This window comes from Rattus norvegicus, chromosome 18 (assembly GCF_036323735.1).
Source record: "Rattus norvegicus strain BN/NHsdMcwi chromosome 18, GRCr8, whole genome shotgun sequence".
In the NCBI taxonomy this organism is placed as follows: domain Eukaryota; kingdom Metazoa; phylum Chordata; class Mammalia; order Rodentia; family Muridae; genus Rattus; species Rattus norvegicus.
In genome coordinates, this window is record NC_086036.1 from 12,640,015 (window position 1) to 12,667,759 (window position 27,745).

General features: G+C 44.1%; 1 protein-coding gene across 3 annotated transcripts; it reads left to right on the forward strand.

Moving 5' to 3' along the window:
• The first annotated feature begins 1,026 nt into the window (after window positions 1–1,026).
• Mep1b (meprin A subunit beta) lies at window positions 1,027–27,745 on the forward strand. Of its 3 annotated transcripts, none has more exon segments than NM_013183.2 (15): window positions 1,027–1,114; window positions 3,630–3,648; window positions 4,328–4,378; window positions 5,022–5,062; window positions 8,334–8,412; window positions 12,288–12,405; window positions 14,309–14,487; window positions 16,159–16,377; window positions 16,897–17,049; window positions 18,875–19,090; window positions 20,077–20,517; window positions 22,036–22,215; window positions 23,210–23,345; window positions 24,338–24,542; window positions 27,578–27,741. In NM_013183.2, coding segments are annotated over 15 exon segments (2,115 nt in total). In that variant the 5' UTR covers window positions 1,027–1,051; the 3' UTR covers window positions 27,593–27,741.

Consider the following 27,745-nt stretch of genomic DNA (forward strand, 5'->3'; position numbering starts at 1 on the left):
GATTGTTCGTATTTGACTGCTTGCCTGTATACGTGGCCATATCTCACATGTGTACCTGGTGCCTGCAGAGGCCAGAAGAGGCCATCAGATTCCCTGGATCCGGAATCACAGATCTGTGGTCTGCTGTATGGGTGCTATGGTTGGCACCTGGGTCCTTTAAAGAGGGGCCAGCGCTCTCGGTGGCCATGCCTTCTTTCTAGCCTCCTCCCTTCAGCTTTCTTTAAGAGTCATTATCATTTTCATGGAAGAGGTAGAAATTTCACCGTAGTCAATGACGGGTAAGCTGTTTTTGTGTATGTGTTATATTGGGGATCAAACTCAGGGCCTTGTAAATGTAAGGCAAGGGCTCTGCTGCTGAAGTATATTTCCAACACCAAATAAATGATTCCATGTTCAAGTTTAGTCCAGAGGTGTTGGTGGGGCCACAAATGATCCCTGATGTTATCTATCCTCAGACCTCGTTGGAAAATTATTCTTCCAGTTACCTCCTAGGTAGTCTCCCACTGGAAACATCCCTATTTCCATGTATGTGACCCTTCAGGGCGGGTTCATTCTCTGACATGTGTGTATTGCTTTTGACTTTATAGGAGTTATTCTCTTCCTAACGCCATCTTGATTCTGTATTGTAGCTCCTTATGGCCCTAGCCAGGAGACAGGTGATTTGATTCTGGAAGACAATAAGAGGTTGATCCACACTATGTGTCTGTGTGTGTGTGTGTACGTGTGTACATGCGTACATGTGTACATGTGTACATGTATGTTTCTTGTTGCTGAAGTGGTGTTAATAATGTTGGGAAGAAATATGTATACGTCAGAGAATATGTCTCAGTGACAAGTCTTAGCCATAATGCTGGCACAGTAAAGGGGGAGGAGGGAGAGGTATGTTAGCAACCCTGGACTTTACCTCCTTGATTGGAAGTTACTACAGCAGCAAGATGAGTTGAGAGATGGATCATTAACATTAAGATCAAAGGCCGGAAGTTATGATGTTTACCTTTTAAAAGTCAGCTCTGCCATAACTGCCACAGCTTGCAACTTTGAAAGCCACAGTATGGATGCCCGGCATTGGCCCTGGTTTCTGGTTTTTGCCACATTTCTCCTGGTTTCTGGCTTGGTAAGAAAATTAACAGAAAAATTGGGGGTCTGCCAACATAAATCATTGAGAGATAATTGTTTGCTTTTGTTTTCTATTACATTATTCAAAATGTTGGTCTTAAATGAGCATCGTTTCCTGGTAGGTAGGGGCTGACGGAATATTGATTATAAAAGGTCACTCTGCCAGAGAGATCTAGAGATTGTGACAGAAATTTATATTTTCCTTTCTGCTTCACTGTTGTGTGACAGTTTTCTTTTGATAAGACAGCAAATGCAAGTTTTAAAAGCCATTTTTATTGCTGAGTGACATACTGTTTGCTTCTAGAGTAACTTGTCACAGGTGAAGACTGACAAACATCAGAGGCAATGTTCACAAAGTTTAACATTATGGAGTGTCTCTTCTGCATCTTTGCCAGTCTAAAACAATCTTCCAGCAGCACTTAGAAGCTAACTCATGGTCTTATGTGAACTATCTAATGGCGGAGGAACCCGTTAGTTGGAACTTGAAATACATTCTATTGAGCTGGTGGCATGCAGATGAGTAGAGAATGTCAGATGGGAAGTGGCCGCTTCGTGTTTAACTGGGGTTCAGAGTAGCTACTTGTAAATCTGTTTCTGCGGGTGATGGGGTCATCTGTGAATGTGTGCTGTGTGGTTACCAGATGAGAAAACTAGGATGCCTTCCGTCAAAGCAATGGTAGCCATCTGACCAGTTAGTTCATTCCCACATCTTGTCAAACAATTCAGGTTTCTTTATCTCCGCTGTTAGCTCTTTTTCTTTTAATGCAATCGTGCTTTACACCCGTGTGAAAGAGCGTTACATTTTTACGGCATGTTTTGGTGTGGTGTCATATAACTCATGATACTCATCCAAATCAGGTGGTGACCTCATCACACAGATCATTTAAGATTCATGAAGTAAATTGCCTTAAAGAACCCAGAGAACCCAGGCATGAATCACACGATTGTCTACTGGTTCTGCTGACTTCTCCCTAGGTTACATTGATTAAGGTTCTCAGAGAACCTGGGGGGAGATTGCCTTTAGTAAAGTGCTTGCCGTCTCGGGCATTAGGACTCCAGTTTGATTTCCAGAACATGTATGAAAAGGTACGACTGCATATGCTTGTAATGCCGTGCCGGGGAGGCAGAGACACAGGGACACAGGGCTCCTTGAGGAATGGCTGCTCAACTACCCTTGCCTAACTGGTGAGCCCTGGGGGCCCAGTGAGAGACTGTCAAAAATAAAGTAGGTGGATTCTAAAGAATGACACTTGTGGATTTCTGAAGCAGCTGTACACATATATGCTCCTGTGTATATCCCTGTCCTCAAAATAAATTTCTGATGTTGATCTCATTTTTCCCCCTCATTGGGTATGCAACTCAGTAATTTGTTTATGATCTATTTTTAAAAAAATGTGTGTATTTTAGCCAGCTGCTAGTGGCGTATACCCTTAGTCCCAGCACTTGGGAGTCAGAGGCAGGCAGATCTCTGAGTTCCAGGATGACCTGGTCTACAGAGCAGCTAGAGATACGCAGAAAGCTTGTCTCAAGAACAAACAAAAACCAAAACAACAAAAAGGTGAATGTATTTTTAAAAACTCACAGAATCTACTCCTTGGTATTTTGCTTAGACATTTGGTATTGTTTTCGGATGTAGAGTCCTGGTTGAGGGAGGACGGTAAACATGATTATAGCGAGGTGTTAGGCAAAGTTCCTGCCGTTAATTGGGAATAAGGTTGTAGCTTTTCCGAGCGTTGCTCACCAGTCTTTTTTTTTTTTTTTTTTGGTTCTTTTTTTTTCGGAGCTGGGGACCGAACCCAGGGCCTTGTGCTTCCTAGGTAAGCGCTCTACCACTGAGCTAAATCCCCAGCCCCTGCTCACCAGTCTTATAGGAGATTGTGTAAAGTGAGTGTTTTCATGACGGCTGAGTTGTGTGGACTGCCTTCATTTCAAACTTGGAAGTTGATTTTTCTGTCTCTATCTTTTTAACAGGAAGATTCAGTCTCTCTATGACAGTAGAATAATCTGTCTGGTCAAAGTGTTATATAAACTCCAGCTCATTTGTCTGGGATATATGGAAGAAAGTGTGATGTCTTAATAAAAAGAACTGTCTGAGTGTAACTTAGAGCCACTGTGGCTCATGCTTGTCACCCCAGCTCTTGGGAAGCTGAAGGAGGAGGATTGTAGCAAGTTCAAGGTTAGCCTAGACGCCAAAATGAGTTCCAACTTGACCTACAGAGAGACCCGGTATTAAAAAATTGAATAAAAAATTGGGGCCACTGGGATGACTCAGCAGGTGACCCAGCACGAGCCATTGAGCTTCATGGTCTGAGTTCAATCCTAGGACTCACACAAGACAAGACAGAACTGACTACTGCAAGTTTCCCTCTGTCCACCACATACAGACACAAACCAAACAAACAAACAAACAATCTTTGAATATGATTACAAAAGGGATCCAAAGTTGGAGCCAAAAATGTTATTTATACCATGAGCCTTGTAATAATACCCTTTTTTCGGTGTTTGTTTCCCAGCCAGCTCCAGAAAAGTTTGGTAAGTCTATTTTGAGTTTTGCTCTAGACAGTGCGAGAAGGTTACGTGCTGACCCGTGCCGTAAAGGGGTACTTCCGCCCAGGGGGAGGCATGGACGGCGGATGCAGAACCCCAGCAACAGTGTGATGAACTTTGATCAAACACTGGCTTCCTAAAAAATTATTTATTTGCTTTGTTATTTCTGTATGAGGGTGTTGGGTCCCTGGGACAATTGAGCTGTCATATGGGTGCTTCAAACTGAGCTCGGGTCCTCGGAAGAACAGCCAGGGCTCGTAACCGCTACGCCATCGCTCCAGCACCAACACTGGCGTTCAGGACCCATCGGCACATCAGAAAAACAGAAATAAAGAAAGGTCACTGCAGTGGCTTTGTGGGCGGAACAGTTCTGCATTTTCTAGTTAGTCCCACCTTCCTTCTAAGCTGTGTTTACTGACACACATAAACCTAGAGTCATGTGACACTCAAGGGGGTGGAAGGGACAGAGCGCACGCGCAAAAGTCCCCTGTCCAGTCCCCAGTCTGGCTCACAGGAGGGTCAATCGATTAGAGTCCCCATCAATTAATTAATGCACGCTAAATGAGCATCTGAGGCAAAAACGTATTTCCTTCTGATTGTGTGATTAATGCGATCCTTTTCCTTTTCATAGACATAATGTCCAATGTGTTCTTTGTTATTTCAGTCAAAGACATAGATGGGGGAATCGATCAAGACATATTCGATATCAATGAAGGTTTGTGGCTCTTTGTTCTTTTTTATTATAATGAGTGAGTGAGTGAGTGAGTGAGTGTGTGTGTGTGTGTGTGTGTGTGTGCGCGCGCGTCTGTGTAACTTGTGGGCGTGGGCTCTCTTTCCCCACCATATGGGTTCCCAGGAATCAAACTCAGGTTGTCAAGGCCTGGTGGCAGGTGACTTTTTCTGGTTGAGCTATCTTTCAGGCCCCCCCCCCATGTTTTACTTACATATGATGATGCCGTTCATTACAGCGTTATCATACGTGTGTATAACATGTTTGATCATATTGCCCCATTACCCTCTCTGTCCCCTCCAGTTTCCTCAGACTCCCACCAAGCTCCATCCTCCCTCACCTCCTCCAATCTCTGCTTTCATGCTCTGTTTTGCTTTTCCTCTTGTGAGAGTCATCAGGGTTACTTACGAAGGCTGGGGGAGGGGTCACTCACAAGAGCATGCTCTGCATAGCAGGACTACACCTCTGGAGACGATGTCTCTCCCACCCCCAAACCATTCAACTGCATACAGATCCTTAGGGGTGGGGCCATGCGAGCCCCTCTTCCTTAAGAGTTTTCAAAACATCATCTCTTATGCGGCACAGGAAACCAATGTAATAACACGGCGCATCTCAATTCTTCTCTTAGATTTAGGACTGGACCTTTTCGAGGGAGACATCAAACTGGAGGTGAGTTGCTGCGATGCTCTCAGGATGGACGTGAGCACTGACTGTGAGTACTGAGGATGATGGCGATGGGTTCCTGGCTGAGGCGCTCTTTCAGAAGGTGCAGCAGCTCAGTGGCACGAATTCCGAGTGCACGCTGCCCTGGAAGGACTCATACATAGTACGTCTTCATCCTCTAGTGCTTCGGCGTCCGTGTGGTGAAACCCACTATCTCTTACCATGTGTGTGGTGCTTTGAATGATTTTTTTATTATTGCTGCAATAAGGAGAATTTTTGTTTAAAAACAGAGCTTCACTGATTTCGTCTAGTTGAAGTAAAATAAAACTGAGTTTGTAAATATATCCAATGACTTAGGCTTCTATTAATAATAATGACAATAATTTATTATACAATATATTTGATATATTGAATAAATTATATACTGAATATATTCTATAAAATATATTATATAATATATAATTCTTATATTTTTGGTTGTGAGCCTAGCCTTTAACGGCTGAGCCATCTCTCCAGCCCCAATATATAATTCTTATATGTAACATAATATTAATATATTTGTGTATAAATGTTATATAATATATAATTATCATGTATTATTATTATTATTATTATTATTATTATTCTTTCCCCCTGAAATCAGCTATAAATAATGATGTCAAGAAAGGGTTCTCCCAAACCATCTCTCGAGTGTTGATTCTGATGTAGCCATGATGACACACAGAAAGACGCATGTGCAGATGTAGATGTAAGTTAAGAGGACTTGAAAGTTCAGTGTCTTATTGACATGGTGTCCTGTCACACATCTTTAAGTCCAGCACTTGGGAGGCAGATGGATCTCTGAGTTTGAGGCTAGCTTGGTCTACACAGTGAGTTCCAGGTCATCCAGGACTACACAGTGAGACTCTGTCTCAAAAAACCAGAACAACCCGACCAACCAAACAAGAGACACACAAGCGTCCAGTGTCCTAAGCACTTTTTAAAAAGAAAAGCAAGGTGTATTTCCTTGCTTTCCAGATTTTTAAAACTTTAAGAACTTACTCTTCTTTTATAGGTGACGGAATCAGTGATGCTTAAAAATGCATTTACAATTGTTATGTTGTAGAAGCTTATGCAGAGTCAAAAAACAGACAAATTAACAAGATCACTCATAAAATATATACACCCTTAGACATGAACATCATCCAGTAGAGCTTTCTGCTCTCCAAACTTCTACTATTTCCCCCAGCACACTCTGCGATCCCCCCTCCCTGGCCTCTGCACACCATAAGCACACCTCTCAAATCCTCCTTGAAGAGATAGAGCTCAGACCTGTAATCACACTGCTCAGGCGCTCAAGGCAGGAGAAGCACAAGTTCACAGCCAGCCCGGGCTACACAGTAAGACCTAAACTCAAGTTACAATGTCAAAGAGAAGCCGGGGACACAGTGTGATACTGAGGCTCTTGTTTGGATTTGATTCCAACAAAAAGAAGGGGAGGGGAGGGGAGGGGAGGGGAGCAGAAGAGGAAGGGGGAGAGAGGATAAGAAGTAGGGAAGGAGAGAGGGAAGGGAAATAGGGAGGAAGCTGCCATCTGAAGGCTTCCTCCTGGTCCTGGCCCCTTTCTGTCTGCTTCCCCATCCACCTGGGCTATGGCTTCACATGCCACCTCTTAACTAGGTCTGTAAGTGGGTAACTCTAGTCGTGCCTTGCCCCTCAGTCCCGGTGTCCGTTTGCACACTGAGTGTGAATGTCTACAAGATACAGCAAATGTAGGTGCGCACTGACCGTCCCACTAGAACCTTCCCCCGGAGCCTTTCTCTCCAGCTGCCTGTCATTGCTTCACAGATTTCATCTCAAGGAAATCCGTAACAACCTTAGGAGTCCCCTTTGCCCTTGGCCCAGCCCCACCCTCTCCCAGTCCATTAGTGTCCCCTGCCAGCTTCTCTCCAAGAGTCTGACTCATTCACTTCTCCCAGGTAGTCAAGCCCTGCCATTGCTTCCTTGTTTGTTTGCAGTAGCCTTCCCATTTGCCCTCTGTCTCAAGCATTGCATTGCCTTCTCCATAGTATTTTCCACCCTGAAGCCTGTTTCCTGTAGTAAAGTCACTCTTTAACCAGGTGACGATGGGCTGAGGCGGTGTCTCTGATAAAGGCCCTGCTGAGCAAGTGTGGGAACCCTGCTGCAGTTACCGCCCAGGCGGTTCTGCTCTCTGCAATGACATTTACTGTGTTGCCAGGGCAGAGGCATTAAAAATACATTATTAGTGTTCTATTATAAAATTAGGGTGGCTTTAGAAATATTTATCTAGCTCTAATCTTCCATGTGTGGGTGTTTTGCTGTCATGTGTCTCTGTGCACCGTGTGTGCATCTGAGGCCACTGGAGCCATAAGAGGTCATTGGATCCCTTGGAACTGGAGTGACTGGTGGTTCTGAGGCACCATGTGGTGCTGGAGACCACACTGGGTCCTCTGCAAAGGCAGCACGCGCTCTTAACAGTCGAGTGATTTCTCCAGGCTTCTCTTCCAGAAAAACTTGTAACTTTTCATCCTTCTTATGTCTGATTTTTTTTCCCCCTGAGAATCAGATTTTTAAGGTTTGATTTAGTTATCACTCCTCTTCTGTCTGTCTGTCTGTTTATATGCATGTGAGTCTGCATGAGTTTATAAGTACCACATGCATGTTGTATGTGTGTGTGTGAGCCTGCGTGTGTTTATGTGTACCACATGCATGCTGTGTGTGTGCGAGCCTGAATAAGTTTATATATAACACATGTATGTATGTATGTGTGTGCATGTGCCTACATGAGTGTAAGTGTGCGATCTTGCATGAGTTTATGTGTACCATATGCATGTTGTGTGTGTGTGTGTGTGTGTGAGCCTGCGTGTGTTTATGTGTACCACATGCATGTTGTGTGTGTACTGCATTTGTGAGCTGCTGATGTGGGGGGTGGGAACTGGATTTAGATCCTGTTCAAGAGCTGCGAGCAGTCTTAACTGTGGAGGTGTTGACAGCCCATTCTGATGTGTTTTTGATATCTAAACATCAACCATGCCTTAGAGCGCACTTTCCAACAATCTTGTTTTGAGTCCCATTTCTCCTTTAGCTCTGTTAACTACAGTAATTAGTTATTCCCATCTGTAAGTTTTTATTAAATTATGGTAGAAATTTAGACACATGCCCCATTTGCATGTTTGATTCACAGGAAGAACTGTAAACTTCATTTATTTCCGGGCTGATCATTGATTAGTTTTGTCTAGTTCACGTAACTGACTCTTTTCACACTTATTTTTGACAGGCAAGTGGGAGGAATTCCATCATTGGAGACAACTACAGATGGCCACATACCATTCCATATGTTCTAGAAGACAGCTTGGGTTAGTACACACTTCGGAGTTTCCATATCTCCCTGAGTGTTCCTGAGATGGCAGGACCGATGTTTACCAGAATGGCCTTGTGTGGTGTTAAGGCTTTTCATTGCTGCTGTTGTTCCTCGATGTGGTCGTATTACATTTACTTTAAAAAAATAAGCAAAATCAAAAGATCGTAAACATCTCTGACTGAATGCATGCTGGTTTTGACCAATATAAAATCAATTTGGTCAACTCTGATGGAGAACTTACTTTGTGTTGAATACTAAGGGCATAAATATTAGGGAAGCATTCTTGCTTTTAATAAGGTTTGTCCTAGATTTTATTGGTACTTTAATTCATATTCTATTTCCCTCCCTGTCCTTTCTCCCTCCCTCTCCCCTCCACTGTGTGTGTGTGTGTGTTGTCTCTCTCTCCTCTATCTCCCTCTGTGTGTGAGTGTGCATATATGTGAGTGTGTATGTATGTGTGTGTATGTGTGAGTGTATGTAAGTATATATGTATGTATATGTGTGTGAGAGTGTATGTATGTGCGTGTGTGTGTAAGTATATATTTATGTATATGTGTGTGAGAGTGTGTATGTATGTGCATGTGTGTGTGTGGTGTCTCTTTCTCTCTCCCTTTGTGTGTGAGTGTGCATATATATGAGTGTGTATGTATGTGTGTGTATGTGTGAGTGTATGTAAGTATATATTTATGTATATGTGTGTGAGAGTGTGTATGTATGTGCATGTGTGTGTGTGTGTGTGTGTGTGTGTGGTGTCTCTTTCTCTCTCCCTCTGTGTGTGAGTGTGCATATATGTGAGTGTGTATGTATGTGTGTGTATTTGTGAGTGTATGTAAGTATATATTTATGTATATGTGTGTGAGAGTGTATGTATGTGCATATGCGTGTGTGTGTGTGTGTGTGTGTGTGTGTGTGTGTACATGAGTCAGCCTCTGTGAGGATGCATCCCCTGGAGCTAGAGTTACAGTCGGTGTCTGCCGCCTGACAGGGAACCCAAGTTTGGTTCTCCAGAAGAGGAAGGCATAAATACTCTCAACCACTAGGCCGTCCCTCCATTACTGTTGCTTATTTTTTTTAAGCACCATCTCCCCATGTTCAAGCATTTATATATTTCTTGCAGAGCTGATGGTAGAATCTAGGCCCGGGACATTCTAGGCAGATGGAGTACCACTGATCACTCCCAGACTGGAAAGGATTGTAAAAGAGCTTCACTTTTACTGCTTTCCGTTATGTGTATGTGTGCATGCCCAGCGAGTGAATAACACATGTGCAGTGCCTGCCGAGGCCAGAAGAGACACTGAATCCCCGGAGCTGTTAGCAGTCATCGATGTAGGTCCTGGGAACTAAACTCCAGTCCTCTGGGGGAGCAGCACAAGAGCCAGCCTGCCCCAGGACAGGATGTTAATATGAATAAAAACCACAGAACAACCACTCACAGAAAATGGCTGCTTCCCAGGATTTTATTTTGGCAAATCCAGATGTTAATAAGAGCTCACTATCTCTTTTTCTGGAAATAAATAATCCTTTTTTTAAAAAAGATTTATTTATTTATATATAAGTACACTGTAGCTGTCTTCAGACACACCAGAAGAGGGCATCGGATCCCATTACAGATGGTTGTGAGCCACCATGTGCTTGCTGGGAATTGAACTCAGGACCCCTGGGAGAGCAGTCAGTGCTCCTAACCTCTGAGCTATCTCTCCAGCCCTAAATAATTCTTAATTTAGTATTAAATTATTAAAGAGTCAGAAGAGGGAGATGGCAAGCACGGAAAGATCTTCAGAACCCACGTAAGTGCTGTGTGTCGGGAAGTCAACTGTCATTCCCTCCTCCTGAGACAAGGAGATGCAGAGCAAGCTGGCTGTGGAGAGTAGCCATATGGGAAAGCCCCGAGGTCGCTTGTGAGACCTTCCTTAATGACTAAGGAGAAGAACCATGGAGGATGAGTTCTGATATCACACACATGTGCACTCACAAACCACACACGCACACACCACACATACACATGTGCATGTACACACAGGTACATGCATGCACATGTGCACCCACACACATGCACACACACAGAGGAAAAAGGTGGGAGAAGTAAAAAGAATCTAACAATAACTAAAAACTTTTTGTACAGAAAAAGTACAAAGGAGTAGAAGAGCACACCTGTAACTCTGGAAGTCCTCCAGAAGGAAAGGCAGGTTGAGCCTGAGCCTGCGGCTGGACCAGCCTATATAGGAGAGAGAGAGGGAGAGGGAGAGGGAGAGGGAGAGGGAGAGGGAGAGGGAGAGGGAGAGGGAGAGGGAGACAGGGAGAGGGAGAGAGACACAGGCAGAGACAGAGAGACAGGCAGAGACAGAGAGACACAGGCAGAGGGAGAGAGACACAGGCAGAGACAGAGAGACAGGCAGAGACAGAGAGACACAGGCAGAGGGAGAGAGACACAGGCAGAGACAGAGAGACACAGGCAGAGAGACACAGGCAGAGACAGAGAGACAGGCAGAGACAGAGAGACACAGGCAGAGACAGAGAGACAGGCAGAGACAGAGAGATACAGGCAGAGACAGAGAGCCACAGGCAGAGACAGAGAGACACAGGCAGAGACAGAGAGACACAGGCAGAAACAGAGAGATACAGGCAGAGACAGAGAGATACAGGCAGAGACAGAGAGACACAGGCAGAGACAGAGAGACACAGGCAGAGAGACACAGGCAGAGACAGAGAGACACAGGCAGAGACAGAGAGACACAGGCAGAGACAGAGAGACACAGGCAGAAACAGAGAGATACAGGCAGAGACAGAGAGATACAGGTAGAGACAGAGAGACAGGCAGAGACAGAGAGACACAGGCAGAGAGACACAGGCAGAGACAGAGAGACACAGGCAGAGGCAGAGAGACCCAGGCAGAGACAGAGAGACACAGGCAGAGAGACACAGGCAGAGACAGAGAGACAGACAAGAGACAACAGAGAGACACACAGAGAACACAAACAGCCCAGCTCACCTGTAGTGAGTTTGTTTTCTCTGTGGACAGAGGAAGCAATGCTTGCCTCTGAAAAACATCAATCTGAAAGATACCTTTGGGGGAAATATAAAAAATAATGTCTTCTTAAGAACCAAGCATTTCCTGGGCTGGGCATGTAACTCACGTTGGAGAGCGCTCCTCTGGCATGCGTGTAGTCCTTGCACACCACGCACATCACAGTACTTCATAGACGTGGCTCTTAGTGGGTGACTAAGAAGAAGGTATGGTCAGGATGCAGCCCAGCCTTGGGGAACAATTGTTAGAAAACATGATAGCTTAAGAACTCAGCATAGCTCTGTCCATTCAAATAAAGAGACTCTTACATCACCCTAACTGAGGTGATGTAGATTTTCTCTTTCTTTCACACAGAACTGCACTTCTCATGTTGTCTTCTAAATCACATTATTCCCCTGCTGTGTGTATGAACATGTGCTGAACTGTGTGTGGGAGTCAGAGGCCCTCCACCACGTGGGTCTCAGGAACTGCACCACTGTTTGCAGAGACCCTGGGATGTTCTGGAACATTCTTTATCCTTGCGATGCCAGGGGTTACTCACAAATGACCCAAAGTTAGCCAGAACCTGTGGTAGTAAAGACCTGAGGTGAATGGTGGAGCCTCTACAGTTTGTGATACTTTTACACACGTTCTGTTTGGTTTTCAGAACAGTTCAACACAGGACAGGAATTCTCTTGAAGCTTTACTAGCAGGTCCCATTTATATCCCGCTCATGTGGTGGCCATGGCATCCTGTCTTATTTTAAGGACATATGAGGCTGTCTTGAAAAGTCAAAAAATAAATAAATATTTTTTAAAAAGGAAAAGAAAACAGAGATCTCACAGCGCACTTTTGTCTTCCGTCAGAAATGAATGCTAAAGGAGTAATCCTCAATGCGTTCGAGCGCTATCGCCTTAAAACGTGCATTGACTTCAAGCCCTGGTCTGGAGAAGAGAACTATATATCAGTGTTCAAGGGCAGTGGGTGAGTTGGAAGGTTGGCCTGTGAAGGTTCTGAGAAGACGATGTTCCTCCGAGCAACGGTCCAAGGTCTTGCTTGACTTTCGGGCGGGGTGACAAATGCCTTTGTTCTTTATTCAGAGTCTGACCTTTAAACCTGTTTTCTCTGGCCATAAAATAATGTGTCACAGAAGTAGATGGCCTGTCCAGTATGTGTAGGCCCCTGGAGCAGGTTAACAGTACTCTAAAAAGGAAAGAGTAGGGGAGAACCATGGAGACTGAGAAGCACGAGAAGGAAGGGGGAGAAAGAAAAGAAGGAAGGGACGGAGGGAGGGTGGGAGGGAGGGAGAAGAGGCAGCCAACTTGGGGAGGGGAGATGGCTTAGTTAAGAAAATTCTTGCTACATAAACATGAAGGCTGCCTGCGTTCAGATCCCCAGCTCTGAACAAAAGAGAACAAAACTGTGTGAGACAGCTTTTCGTTCTGAGGCGATAGAGACAGGTTCCTGGACTTCACTGGCTAGCCAGCCTGTGAATTGCTGACCTGAAAGACTCTCTTTCAAAAGGTAAGGTGGAAGGTAACAGAGGAAGACATTTGGTCTGGCCGCCACATGCGTGCACACCTGCACAAACGTGTATACACAGATACACGTGCACTAAGATAAATAAGAAAATAGAAAATGTTTTCATGCACACAACCAGACTGCCGGTGTCAATATCTAGTAAGCATGAACTGATGTCTTTTATCCTACAGCCTTTTGAATTTCATCTCATTTACAACTTAGTACTCTTTATTCTCTCTTCAAGTAAAATGTATTGTAGAATGTGTGTGAATTCAGTTTAACTGAGCACCTCTTATTACTTGAAAGGAAGCAGTGTCATTGTCCTGAAACACAATGACTGAGTAATTGTTCTCCCTGTAAAACTCAGAGGATGACTCAACTATTGTTCTTGTAGGGCAACCACGCTCTATTCCCAGCATCCACACTGAGTGTCTCACAACCACCTGCAATTCCAATTCCAGGGGATTCCACTTCTGATTTCTGAAGGCATCCACACCCCTGTGTGTCTCCAGATACACATACACAGAGATAAACAATAAAATTACACAAAACAATTTGTGATGAAGGATATTCCCATGCCCATCTTAAAAAAAAAAAAGGTTGCAATTTCAAGGATGAACATGGATAACTTGTCCTTGTACAATGCATGGTCCTGAGATAAATTCTCTAAAAATTATTTGTTTCATAATATTTGTACGCTGAGTGCTGTAAAAGTAAAATTAACTTTAATTCTCTTAATGTAATTGCCGTCTCGGAGATTACCGCTGAATACATTCACCCTTTCTAGTTCTTTCTGAACTCGCTGGTTCGACTCAGATGTTCTGGCTTAAACTCCTCTCCAAGCTGACTAATAGGGTCTGGCTTCTTTCAGCTTCTCACGGAATTGCTCTGCTTGGCCTCAAACTAACTCTGGCCATCTGTTCTCATCTGGCTCCTTCTCTGGCTTCAGCTGCCTCTGCTGATCTGCGCTGAACAGCATGAACTCACGACAAACTCCACTGCATGTACTCCCGGCACTGACTCCCGACTGACTGACTGACTCTCTCTCTCTGCAGTGCTCTTAAGTAGCCTCTCTTTCCTGTGCTGCTCTTTCCTGTCTCTGACTCATTCTGTTAAACCTTCCCTTTAATTAGATGTCACTTTCAAACATGGCTGCTTCCTTCTACAAACCGATTTTATCTTTAGGGTGTATGTTTGCGTTCTAGCCAGATTGCCAGAGCAGCCATGTTGCCGGATTGAAATTCCTTAACAAGAGTGCTAGTCAATGTTGTTGTCCAGTGTGTCCCCCACTGAAAAGGGAAGGACATATGAGGTAAAGAAGTGAACTCCACAGTGAGGCAAACATCCTGTTCCTGGTCCGTGTCAGGTGCTGGTCTTCAGTGGGAAACATTCACGCTGGGAAGCAAGAGTTGTCCATCGGGACAAACTGTGACAGAATAGCAACAGTTCAACATGAGTTCCTCCACGCCCTGGGATTCTGGCACGAGCAGTCGCGTGCTGACCGAGATGATTACATCACTATAGTTTGGGACAGGATCTTGTCGGGTATGTTTCCCTTAATTACAGGTCAAGTTTCTGAGCAGGTGAGCATCAGGAGCAGTGGTCTCTGTTACTTTGGAGACTAGATACACTTTATCATGTCTACAAATTCATCTGATACCAAGTTGCAATCAGTTCCCAACAACAGGGAGCTAAGTAGCCTGGTATCTTCTCTCAATATACTCAACTCAGTGTTTTAAAAGGTTTGTCTTTGGAGCTCATGGTAGCTCAAAAAAATCACATTTTAAATTTACAGTTGTAATTTTATATATTTATGGGTAACAAGGTAATAGTTTGTTATGTGCATATTAATAAAATGATTGGTACTCTTATTGCTTTATTTAAAATAAATCAATCAGCATGCCTGTCACTTACCCAGCATTTTTTGTGAGAAGTTATTTTGTTGATAAGACACTAAGTTATTTACAATCTAAAAATATATAATACCCTATCATGTGTTGAATTAAATAATTAATAATAAATCCTGGTGGCGGGCAGTTTTGCTATCTTCCCCAGTGGTTTCCGTTCCTGAATGAAAGGCACACACACAGCCTTTATATTTTGATATGCCTTAAACAGCTCAATCGCTGGGCCACTTCCTAATCTCCGTGGGGTTAATTTACCCCCCGCCAATAATCCCGAGTTATAACTTACTAAATTCTTTATCTTCTACCTTGGCTGGCCCCAGTTGGGCAGCCCTCTTGGGCCACACTCTCTCCGCTCCCTTACACGGCTGCTTTGCCTCTTTATCCTGCATTATTCTCAGGCACGGCTTCTCTCCTCTCTTCCACATCTCCCGTCACAGCGGATCTCCTCCTTCCTGGACCCAAGCCTGGGAAATCCTGAAGGTCCCACCTCTGTCTGTTTTTCCCAGCCATTGGCTGCCGGCATCTCTATTTACCAATCTGAGCCAACGGGGGGGGGGGGGGGGCAGGGTCCCAGAAGCTATGCACAGGCATTCTCATACAAACAGTTTCATGGGGAACATACATGGTTAGCAGTCATATTACAAGCAACTCCAATCACGGCTATAGCCACTGTGATTTAAATGAATACACAAGTAGTATGGTAGCCTATCTCTTCTTTCTCTCTTTTTCTTTCTTTTTTCTTTTTTTGTTTTTTGTTTTTCAAGACGGGGTTTCTCTGTGTAGCCCTGGCTATCCTAGAACTTACTTTGTAGACCAGGCTGGTCTCAAACTCACTGCCTTTGCCTCTGGAGTGCTGGGATTAAAGGCATGTGCCTCCAGCAATCAGTTTACATCCAGCTTTTCTAAGGACTCTTACCCATGTTATCAGTGTAGAGTCCTATCTTAGCATACTCCCCAAAGCCCTGCTTCTCACCGGAGAAGTCTGCTGTGAGCGCTTTAAGCCTCTATCGGAGCTGGATGATGGCTGAATGTTTCCACACTGCTTTGTAGAACCATTCTTCCATTAACAGTCCCTAGAGCCTTAGACCTTTGACTGTCCTGGAAGTGCCAGTGTGTTTGTTAGTTTGACTGTTACTACCATGACTGTGCATGATGTCAGGTTCAAAGACATCTGGAACCCTTGGCACTCAGTAGATAACGTGTACAAAGTTCTCTCTATTGCATTTTGTATTTCTCAGTCAACAGCGTTTAGTAATCGCACCTTAGTTTTATGAGCATATAATAATGAAAGTTTTGAAAATATATTCAGGCAAGGAACACAATTTCAACATCTACAACGACAGTGTGTCTGATTCCCTGAATGTCCCATACGACTACACCTCGGTAATGCACTACAGCAAAACCGCTTTCCAGAATGGGACAGAGTCTACCATCATTACGAAAATCTCAGACTTTGAGGATGTGATTGGCCAACGAATGGACTTCAGTGACTATGACCTTCTGAAGCTGAACCAGCTGTACAGCTGCAGTATGTGATGGGTACCTTGAAATTACTCTTATTTCTTCTGCCTTGCTGGAACAAAAAGATGTTCTGTATCCATTTGTGTTTTCTGAGACTATGAAAGCTAGATTAAAAGAACAGCACCTGGGTCCCAATCTACCAGACATTTTCAATACTTTACTTCTTCCAAAGTTTACCCTTGTAAAACAGCCTGAATCCTTGAAACAATGTACCCCATGCAGAGTTTTGAGGTTCTACTATTCAAATAGAAACAGTTCAAACCTCTTTTAAGCCAGTTGTCCAGTAAATGAAACAAAATAACGTTTGCTGTGGCATAAACTTTTGACCAACAGAGGAATATTACCTCAGGTTTCCACAAATGGATGTGGACTGGGTATTCACACACACACAAGACTCTGCAGACAGACACGTGTCTACAGGTTGGCGGGTCCTACAGTCAGCCAGACATTCCCCGTAGTTCTGTGATCACGTTTATCACGTAGCTTGTCCTATGTGAATGCTCACATCTCTTTCTTGCTTTTGTAGCTTCTTCCTTGAGTTTTATGGACTCCTGCGATTTTGAGCTGGAGAATATCTGTGGCATGATCCAAAGTTCACAAGATAGCGCTGACTGGCAGCGGCTTTCACAGGTTCTCAGTGGTCCGGAGAATGACCACTCCAACATGGGCCAGTGCAAAGGTAACAGGCTTTGTGATCAGTGGCTCCAGCCTTCCTGTTCAGTCCAAAAGACTGGTGCTTCATCTCTCATTTCTATCAAAATTATTATTGGTTTTAAAATAATCTATTTTTAATGTTTTAAATTCTGAATAATAGTGTGGAGTGGGTGGTAGGCACATGTGAGTGTGGATGCTCTCATCAGACAGAGGTATTAGATCCTCTGGCGTTATAAGCAGTTGTGAGCTGTCTAACATGGGTTCTGGGATGGAATTCTAGTTCTTTGTAAGAACATTAGATGTTCTTAACCCCTGCACCGTCCCTATCAGAGTTACTAATGAGAACACATCCAGTTTTTCCAAGCAATGGGCCTTACGCACTGTAAAGGAGTGACCGCCGTTCCTCTGCTTTTGTTCACTCAGAATGATTTTCTTTCTACAAATCAAAGGCTTGGTTCTGTGAGGACTCCAGCAGCATGTGCACAGAACAGGACAGGAAGGAACCTCTTGGAAGGACTGTGATTGGAGGGACCGAGTTGCCTTTCTGTCATTTCTCAGACTGTAGGAGAGTCTAGTGAACATCGGTGGGCTGTGAGTTACTCAGTTCTAGACCTGTAGCTGGATGTAATTGTGAGTTCGAGGTACCAAAATACCTACAATGAAGACAGGAAGCTCCGACCTAGGTGCTTTTACTTTCTTCTTTCCTCAGAAGCTCATTTCTGTAGTAAGAGAAAGGATGCCTCACTATGTCTCATTCATGAACTCGCTGGCTGTAGGACAGTATTTTACTGCCCAGTATGATGCCAGGCTTGGTTTGGTTTTTTTGGTTGCTATAACTGATTACCCGAGATTGGATACTTAATTTCTTTAAATATCACTTACTCATGGGTCTGAACACTGACACTTGGAGGTTGATAAGTTATTTTTTGTTGGTGAAACAAGCCAATTCAAGCCAGATTAAAACATATAAAGGCACGTTTATTACCATGAATGGGGGGGGAGGGGGAAGAGAAAGAAATTGTGTGGGGGAAGAGAGACAGAGAGACAGACACAGAGAGACAGAGAGAGATAGACGCACAGAGAGAGAGAGAGAGAGAGAGAGAGAGAGAGAGAGAGAGAGAGAGAGAGAGGCAGAGAGACACAGAGGAGACCAAAATGTCTGGATTATATAAAGAAGAGCTCTGGGGGTGGGAAGAGCTCTGGGGGGGGGGGGCAGCCAGCCCCTGAGCTGAAAGTTCAGGGTTGGAGGCCTGGCTTGCCAGGTAGGAACTGAGGGATGCTGGGAGGACTTGGAGGTCAGGTCTTTTTTTTTTTTTTTTTTTTTGGTTCTTTTTTCTTTTTCGGAGCTGGGGACCAAACCCAGGGCCTTGCGCTTCCTAGGCAAGCACTCTACCACTGAGCTAAATCCCCAACCCCCAGGTCTTTTTTGTTATGTAAAATATGCACCTCAGCTTTTTGTCCTGGGGTCTGATACCAAACAGAAGTTTAAGATTAGGGTGCCTAGAGTCTCCTTGTTATCTGTTGAGGGGCATTCTGCTATATCCTAGGGCAAGAGTCATCACCTGGTCGCAGGAAACATTCTGCTCGCTTAAGTCCCTTCTACTCATAAAGCCACAAATCTTTAGGTGAGGACCCTACTCATGACTTCATGGTCTCCTCGAGTCCTCCAAAGGTCCAGCTTCCAAATGCTGTCAACATATCAAATTGAAAGTTATTTCAACTGCATGAACTCTGGGGGGCCACAAAAGTGTGTATGGCGGGAATTAAGCTAACACTGAAGGAAAACATATGCTCAGAGAGAGCGATCCTAACATCTTACTTTGTCTACTCTGTTTGTATGCTCTGAGCAGACTCTGGCTTCTTTATGCACTTCAACACTAGCACTGGGAATGGGGGGGTCACAGCGATGCTGGAGAGCAGAGTGCTGTACCCCAAGAGAGGGTTTCAGTGCGTGGAGTTTTATCTGTATAACAGTGGAAGTGGAAATGGCCAACTGAACGTCTACACCCGGGAGTACACTGCAGGCCACCAGGATGGTGTTTTGACCCTTCAGAGAGAAATAAGAGGTACAGTACCTACATTTCTATTGCTTAGATTCGGGGTGAGGTGTTCCGGGAACTTGATATGGTAGCTTGTAGCAGAGCAGGGACTGGTGACTCATGACTTTCAAATAGAACTTGATCTGTCTTGTTCTATCAAATAGAACTTGATAAGGAAGCTAAAATGAGGGTCCTTTATGCAATACTTAGGAAACATAGTCAATCTCTGGAACTGTGGACTCAAGTTCTCCACAAGTAACGAGAACACATTGTGGACTCTGAGCAATAGGGAGAGGGTTGATGGCTAAAAGAAACCAAAGTATGGAGTGGATGAAGGAAGGATTGGCCTCAGGGAGGGCCTGGTCAGTCCCTAAAGAAATATTCTTCGCACCTCCCATTTTATCTCACCATGGCCCAGTTTTACCAAAGTCACATTCAAATGGGAAATGGACTCTATCTAACTTCCAGCTTAAAAAAATGAATCCCATGAAGGCCTCTGCTGTGACGTGAAAAAAATGTCATAGAGATCTATGTCTGTGGGGAGGACGATCCACATTTTACATCAACCATGTCAGAGAGGTGGGCCAACAGCCTACGTATTAAAGCAGATGGGGAAGGAAGGGATGTGGGACTGTATTAGTTACTTCTCTTTGTTATGATGAAGGAAGGGCTTGTTGTGGACCACAGTTTGAGGGCACAGTCCATCGTGGTAGGGAGGATGTGAGGCAGCTGCTCTCACTGATTCTGCAACCAGGAAGCAAAGAGACCAATGGTGGTGGTAGTTGACTCTTTTTCTCCTTTGGATGCAACCATGGGAGGAGATGGGAGGGGGCTCCTTCCTCTCAGAAGAGAAAGGGACAGAGGACAGGGAGGGGATGTAAATTGAATAAATAAATTAATGAAGAGAGAAAAAGAGAATCATTTGCTTTTGAAGATTAGAGGTTTAACACCAAGCAGGTCAGCACAGAGTTCTTAGTCCTTCATTGCTCTTGAAACAAGCACTCTTTCTGCAGACATACCCACTGGGAGCTGGCAGCTTTACTATGTAACACTGCAAGTGACTGAAAAATTCCGAGTGGTGTTTGAAGGCGTCGGAGGCCCTGGCGCATCATCGGGTGGTCTGTCTATCGATGACATCAATCTCTCGGAAACAAGGTGTCCCCACCACATCTGGCACATACAGAATTTCACTCAGCTTCTTGGAGGCCAGACCACTGTATACAGTCCTCCATTTTATTCCTCTAAAGGTTACGCTTTTCAGATTAACCTGGATCTAACATCCCCGACCAATGTAGGGCTTTATTTCCACCTGATCTCCGGGGCCAATGATGATCAATTACAGTGGCCGTGTCCTTGGCAGCAAGCCACAATGACACTCTTGGATCAGAATCCTGACATCCGGCAGCGTATGTCCAACCAGCGGAGTATAACCACAGACCCAAAGATGACCGATGGTTTGTGGCTTACGTTCTTTATGGGCAGGGACAGATCATTGTTCAATAAGGGATGGGTGATTTGGGAGTGAGAGATTTCACTGTTGGTTACTTGGAGAATATCCAGCCTCAAAGTGAAGGTTTTCAGTTCCAAGGAAAGAATTCACTAGTGGAAGACACAGTCCCCAGGTAGAAGACTGTTAGAAATGGCCTGGGACCTTGGGAAATAACCATCCCTGATTTCTAATTATTGGTTTAGGAGTCCTGACTTTAGAACATCCCAAGATGTTTACAAACCTCAGATTTGCTTCTCATTAGCATTGTGGTCTCAAAGAAAAAACCCTTTTTAAAAAAGTAATTTCAAACATGTTTTTTTAAAAGATACACACACACACACACACACACACACACACACACACACACACACACACACACACAACACGTACACTGAAGTTGATTTCATACACAGCAGAAGAGGGCATCAGATTCCATTACAGATGGTTGTGAGTCACCATGTGGTTGCTGAGAATTGAACTCAGGACCTCTGGAAGAGAAGTCAGTGTTCTTAACCCCTGAGATATCTCTCCTATCCCGGAAAAAAAAACTTCTTGAAGCTCCACTGTTCTAGGCTGTTAAACCAAGGCAGGGACCTATCAAGAGAATTAGGAGAGGTTGATCTGGACGCCTGCTGGGTGGCAGAGTTCCTCTGCTATTGAGTCTTTCACGCATGCTAACATGGTGGTATGGTGGAAAACAGCTCAGCTCTCAAGCTGAGAGCTTAGAGTCAGAATGGAGATTCTGGGGGCAGTGGCGGCAGCAGCATACAACTGGATAGGAATGGCTCGTCAATGCTTCCGACAGGGTTTAGTGATGGTGACAGCATTCCAAGTCTCAAAAAAAAAAAAAAAAAAAAAAAAAACATGACCCAGAGAAATAAGATCACACTTGGAATTACAATAATCTTTTGTTCCTGGAAACTGAATAGTGGGGAAAATAGAATTATGTGAATTGAATGGCACCAAACATATTTTATAAGTGACAGGGATGAATCAAAGTGACATAGGAAAGATAGCAACTGAATCTGATAGACAGAAAAAACCAGAAAAACGGAAGTTTTTCTTTCTTTTCCAACATGTTCCTCTGGATGATACTGAAATGCCACTTAGTTCAGTTTCTGAGATAAATTCTTCTCTGCTCATATTAAAACTCTCAGCAACTCACCACTTTGGCTCAGTTAAAAAGGCCCAGCTGCAACTCAGAAGGCTGTTGAGGCTTGGTCCCGCCAGGCAGAGGGTGTTTGTGGCAGGCAATGTGCACATGTGTGATGTCCTCCACTTGTAGGTCCCCACTGGCAAGCAGCCTCGTTCCTGTGGGGCAGAGAGAGTGAGCGTCATTCATGGGAGCACACCCTAGGTCAATAGGATCCAAGAGTTCTCTTCAGCGCCATCCTCACTGTGCCTTGCTGCCTATTGGTCATTCCTACAGAAAGGTGTGATGATGCTCAACCCAGCCCATTAATGTAAATAATTGCTTTTTCAGATAATGGAAGCTATCTTTGGGACAGGCCTTCCAAGGTGGGAGTGGAGGCTTTTTTCCCTAATGGAACTCAGTTTAGCAGAGGCAGAGGCTATGGAACCAGTGTCTTCATAACCCAAGAGAGGCTGAAGAGCAGAGAGTTCTTAAAAGGAGATGACGTTTACATCTTACTGACGGTTGAAGGTATGGAATCACAATTTTATGTGAGTTTGTTTCTCGTTGTGGCGTCTGCTTGTTTGCTGTTTTCTTTTGGCTTTTGTTTTTAGCTATGTTGTAGGTTGTGGTAAGAAACAGGCAGGAGTAGGATTTTTTTTTTTATATGATTGACTAGAAATTTGAAACATCACAAGTTCCATAGTCAAACATTTATTTGCTACATTATGGAAGAATAGTGCAAATCTTTAGGCTGAAAACCTCTGGTATCTTACTTCCTTAATGCAGGAAGCACATGACCCTGGGTTCCTCAGAGCTCCAACTGCCAGATAGGCATGGTGCTTGTCACTCCAACTCCCAACTCCCTCCTCTTGGTGCACATGCACGCACACACACACACACACACACACAGATATGTGTGTGTATGTATGTGTACGTGTGTGTATGTGTGTATGTGTATATGTGTGTGTGTGTGTATAAGCCATTAGACAACTATGTCTGCTTTAGATACCAGTACTTCATTTTTTGATAATTTATTTTTATGTTTTAAATGTATATTTGTTTTTGACTGCATGTATGTCCATGTGAAGGTGTCAGATCCCCTAGAACTGCCATGTGGGTGCTGGGAATTGAACCTGGGACCTCTGGAAGAGCAGCCAGTGCTCTTTATTGCAGAGCCATCTCTCCAGGCCCCTTTGAGACAATGCTAGGCTGGCTGGCCTCTCAGCCCGTTATCTGCCTGTCTTTACCTTTGCAGACTGTAAACATATACCACCTCAGATGACTTAAAAAAAAAACAAAAAAAAAAAAAAAACAAACCACGGATTCTGGAGAGCAAAGTCAAGCCCTCAGCTAACAGCTGTCTCTCTGCCTTTGCCTGATCCTTATCTGACTGCCCATAAGTGTGGCCGGGTCATGGATGGAGACACATACCTTTTTCACAGGTCTTAACTCTTGAGTATTATCTGTGTCCAACGACAATGCAGAAGCTGATCTCCGCCGTGCTCTCTCCTTCCCTCTGCAGATATATCTCACCTCAATTCTACAGCGGCTGTCCCAGGGCCAGTCCCCACCACCTCGACTGTCCATAATGCCTGCTCTGAGGTCGAATGTCAGAACGGCGGCATCTGCACTCTCCAAGAAGGCAGAGCTGAGTGCAAGTGAGGGCTCACGTGGGAGGTCCCCCTATCCTTCTGGGAATTAGATGCTGATAATTCACATGCATGATATTGATGGAGTGTTCAAGTCAGGCTTCTACTGCTGCAATGAAACAGCATGACCAAAAGCCACTTGTGGAGAAAAGAGTCTATTTGGCTCACATTTCCACATTATAGCCCATCACTGAAGGATATCAGGATAGGAACTCAAACAGGGCAGGAACCCGGAGTCAGGAGCTCATGCAGAGGCCATGGAAGGGTGCTGCTTACTGGCTTGCTCTTTGAGGCTGGCTCAGCCTGCTTTTTTATAGAACACAGGACCACCAGCCCAAGGATGGCACTACCCACAATGGGCTGGGCCCTCCCCCAGCAATAACGAATAAAGAAAATGCCCTACAAGCTTGCCTGCAGCTCAATCTTACGGAGGCATTTTCTTAATTGAGGCTCCCTCCACTCCAATGACTCCAGCTTATGTCAAGCTGACATAAAACTATCCAGCAGTTACTCGTTTGAACTCCATTTGGGACTTTGGCTATCCACCTTAACAATGACTTATGAAGAAATAGTGCACTACAGTCTAATTGCCCGAGTTATATATCTTATTACATTGCTTATCTCATTAAGTCCTCACAGCAGTCTCGTCCCTTGATTCTGCCGTCCTCCATTTTCTAGTCAAATCTCAACAGAAGTGCTGAGTCCTTAGCCGAGGTTGGAGCTCACGGTGGTGAACCTGATCCCCTCAGCTGGTTTTCTCCCTACTCTCCCCAGCTTCTTTCCAGTATCAGATGAATTGTAATACGCCCTCCTCACCTCTTCCCTGCCTTACCTGATGCTAGTCTCTTATCTTCAGCTACTTGTGGGCCAAATAGTTCTGCATGTCAGCTGCTATCAGTGTTCTAATATCTTAGAGGTGACCGGGGCCCCTAATGATGATGTTCACAGTTAGGTGTCACCCGTAAATGACACCGTAAGTGGCATCACATCTCTTCCTGCAGGTGTCCTGCAGGAGAAGACTGGTGGTACATGGGCAAAAGGTGTGAGAAGAGAGGGTCCACCAAGGACACGATTGTCATTGCTGTGTCTTCCACGGTCACCGTGTTTGCCGTGATGCTGATCATCACCCTTATCAGCGTCTACTGCACCCGGAGGAAATATCGTAAGAAGGCTAGTGCAAAGACAGCAGCCATGAATCTAGAAAACGTAAGTCGAGTGTTCCGTTGGTTATGGAACCACATGAAGAGGGGCTGGGCCTTTTTTACATACATCGTCATTTCTAACTAATTTTTGACCTAAGCTAAGTAGATTGGGTCGAGTCTCTTAGTGTGGCCAGTATCGCCACTGTAAATCAGTGAGTCTTAACACAGCATCTGTAGAAGCTTCTTACAGGGGCAGTCATTACACTCTGGGATTTGTATCTGGTTGTTCATGATTCTCTGGAGTGACCCTCACGGTAAACCACACAGCTGAAATTTCCTCCCAGTCTCCGTCTCCCTCGCAAAGTGGCCATGGCTTATAAATATCTTTGTTCTGAGGGTTCTGGGATGGCTGGGCTCAGGAGGTGGGTAAAGTATGTTTGGTGAAGTATCTTCCTTAAAAAAGGTTCCAGTGAGTTCTGGCTTCTTTTGGAGTAACAATCACCAAGGTCATTTTTTTTTTTCATGTGGAAGTTTTAAGGTTTTGCCTTAGATGAAATTCTAAATGACTACAGGTGCTTGACATCACCAGATCCAAACGTGGGTCCTAGACAGTGGGTCCTGAGGTGCATATTTGGGCCCAGGCAGTTTCCTGGGGAGCACCTGTGATAGCGGGAGGGCAGCTGGACTGGAAACAGGTGAGTCTGGGCTTCGGTGCAGGTCCTCCAAAGAGCATGGGGGCCAGGACAGACCGCCACCCACATTTTAACTCGACGGAACGGGACCAGGCCTTTGTGGTCACTATGTGACGTGCCAGTGCATGAGGGTAGACCCTAAGGAGTTCCACAAAGCTGCCTAGACAGCAGCCTTTGAGGAGGGCATTTCTTGAATGAAAGTTTTCATGTAGAGTGGCAGGGTTGAATATATGTCTGGATTCACTAGCGACCCCAGAGTTAGAGAGCACAGACCAATGTGCAGTCTTACACAGAAGCTCAAACAGAGGGCGTCACATGAGAACATTCCAGGGAGAACCAGAGTACCTGGAAGACGGCTGGTGGGAGGCATGGGAAAGAGCTCAAAAAAGAAGCATTCCAATGAGCTAAGGCAAGAGTGAGGTTTCTTAAGAAGAGCTGCTACCATGTTCTATGCGCTTAAGTTCAAGACACCATGAGTCCATGCTTTATTTAAGACTTTTATTTTGCAAAATCAGCTGGAGGATGGACAGGGATGCTGAAAGCAAACAGTTCTATTCTCCTTTAGCATTAGTCTAGTTCTTCGGCTTCAGGAAGATTTCTAATGGTATCGCCTACAATAGATTCCATCACAGTATATATGTGTGTATATATATATATATATATATATATACTGTGATGTGTGTGTGTATGTGTGTGTAATATGTATATATGTATAATGTGTATGTGCGTGTGATATGTATATATGTATAATGTATATATGTGTGTGATATGTATATATGTATAATGTATATGTGTGTGATATGTATATATGTATAATGTATATATGTGTGTGATATGTATATATGTAAAATGTATATATTGTGCGATATGTATATATGTATAATGTATATATGTGTGTGTAATATGTATATATGTGTAATGTATGTGTGTGTGACATGTATATATGTATAATGTAAATATGTGTGTAATATGTATATATGTATAATGTAAATATGTGTGTAATATGTATATATGTATAATGTATATATGCATGTGTAATATGTATATATGTATAATGTATATATGTGTGTAATATGTATATATGTATAATGTATATATATGTGTAATATGTATATATGTATAATGTATATATGTGTGTAATGTGTATATATGTATAATGTATGTATATGTGTGTATATATACATATACATATATGTATACATTTTATTTTTATTTCATGTACGTAGGTGTTTTGTCTGAATGTGCATCTGTGTGAATGTCAGAAATCCTGAAACTGGGGTTACAGTTGTGAGCTGCCTCATGAGTGCTGGGTATTGAACCTGGGTCCTCTGGAAGAGCAACCGGTGCTCTTACCTGCCGAGCCATCTCTCCAGCCTCACATCACATATGTTAAAAGCACATAAGCTGAGCGTGGTGTTGCACACCTTTAATCCCAGCACTTGGAAGGCACTATACGGCAGTTACATAGGCAGCACAAGGCCATCACACAGCAGTGCCTGGACTGTATGGAGATCCTGTCTCAAAAAACAAAAACAACAACAAAAAGTAAATGAAATGTATGCAAATTGCTTTTGAAGACCTTTTCCTCAGCTTCTTTTTTGAGAAAATAACAGTGATAGAGTAGCCATGTGGGACCCCGCTGCACTGCCTGTGTGAACCTGGGTCCCTGGGCCAGATCCCCGCAGTCAGGAGGGATGCACCACACACAAGAGCAGGAAGGGCAGAGGGTGGTGAAGTGGGAGAGCCAGCAATGTGTGTGCACGTGACAGCAGTGTGGGAGAGCTGGTAAGGGCTCTAACTGAGTACATCTCAGAAGTACTGAAAGAAACATGAGAAAAACAGAGACGAGCCTAAGTCAACAGAGGGGAGCAGTACCATCATACCAGGGGCACGGCAGGGATGCTGAGCGGACACACATGCCACCATGTCACAGGGGACACGGCCATGATATTGAGTGGATAAACACACCACCATGCTGTCTCGATGACACTCTGAATCACTCAGTATATTATCAGGTGTGAGAAGTCCACTACATTTTCCTCCGTCTTTGGGTTCAGCAAGAATGCATCTTGCAAGGGAATAACACTCGAAATGTATATAAGAAATACTCAAGTTAATAAAAAAAAAGAATAAAAATGAAAGTAACATGATAAAAAAAAAAAGAATGCATCTTGCAGATCCAGTGTAGATCTTGAACGGGGATGTTCACCCTTCTGAGCCCTCATCGTGTTTTGCATCTGAGAAACTCAAGTCACAAGGGCTGGGACATCTTCCCTAGGACAGAGCAGGTGCAGCTGTGGGGGTGCCAGGGCCTGTGCTGGGGACTTCACTTGAAAAGTAGACTGTTCCATTGTGACCTACCTTTTATATTAGGAATTATGTCATCAATTGTCCTTTCTCCTTTCAGCAACATGCGTTTTGAATATTAACTCGTGCCAGCAGGTGAAACAAAAAGAAACCTTCTGTCGTCGTAGAAGAATATTTCGCCCAGGCTGTGCGACGACATTCACAGCATTTCAAACCAGACCATCTCTGTAAATAGCTGAGTGCCTAATAAACCATTATTTTGGTAAAA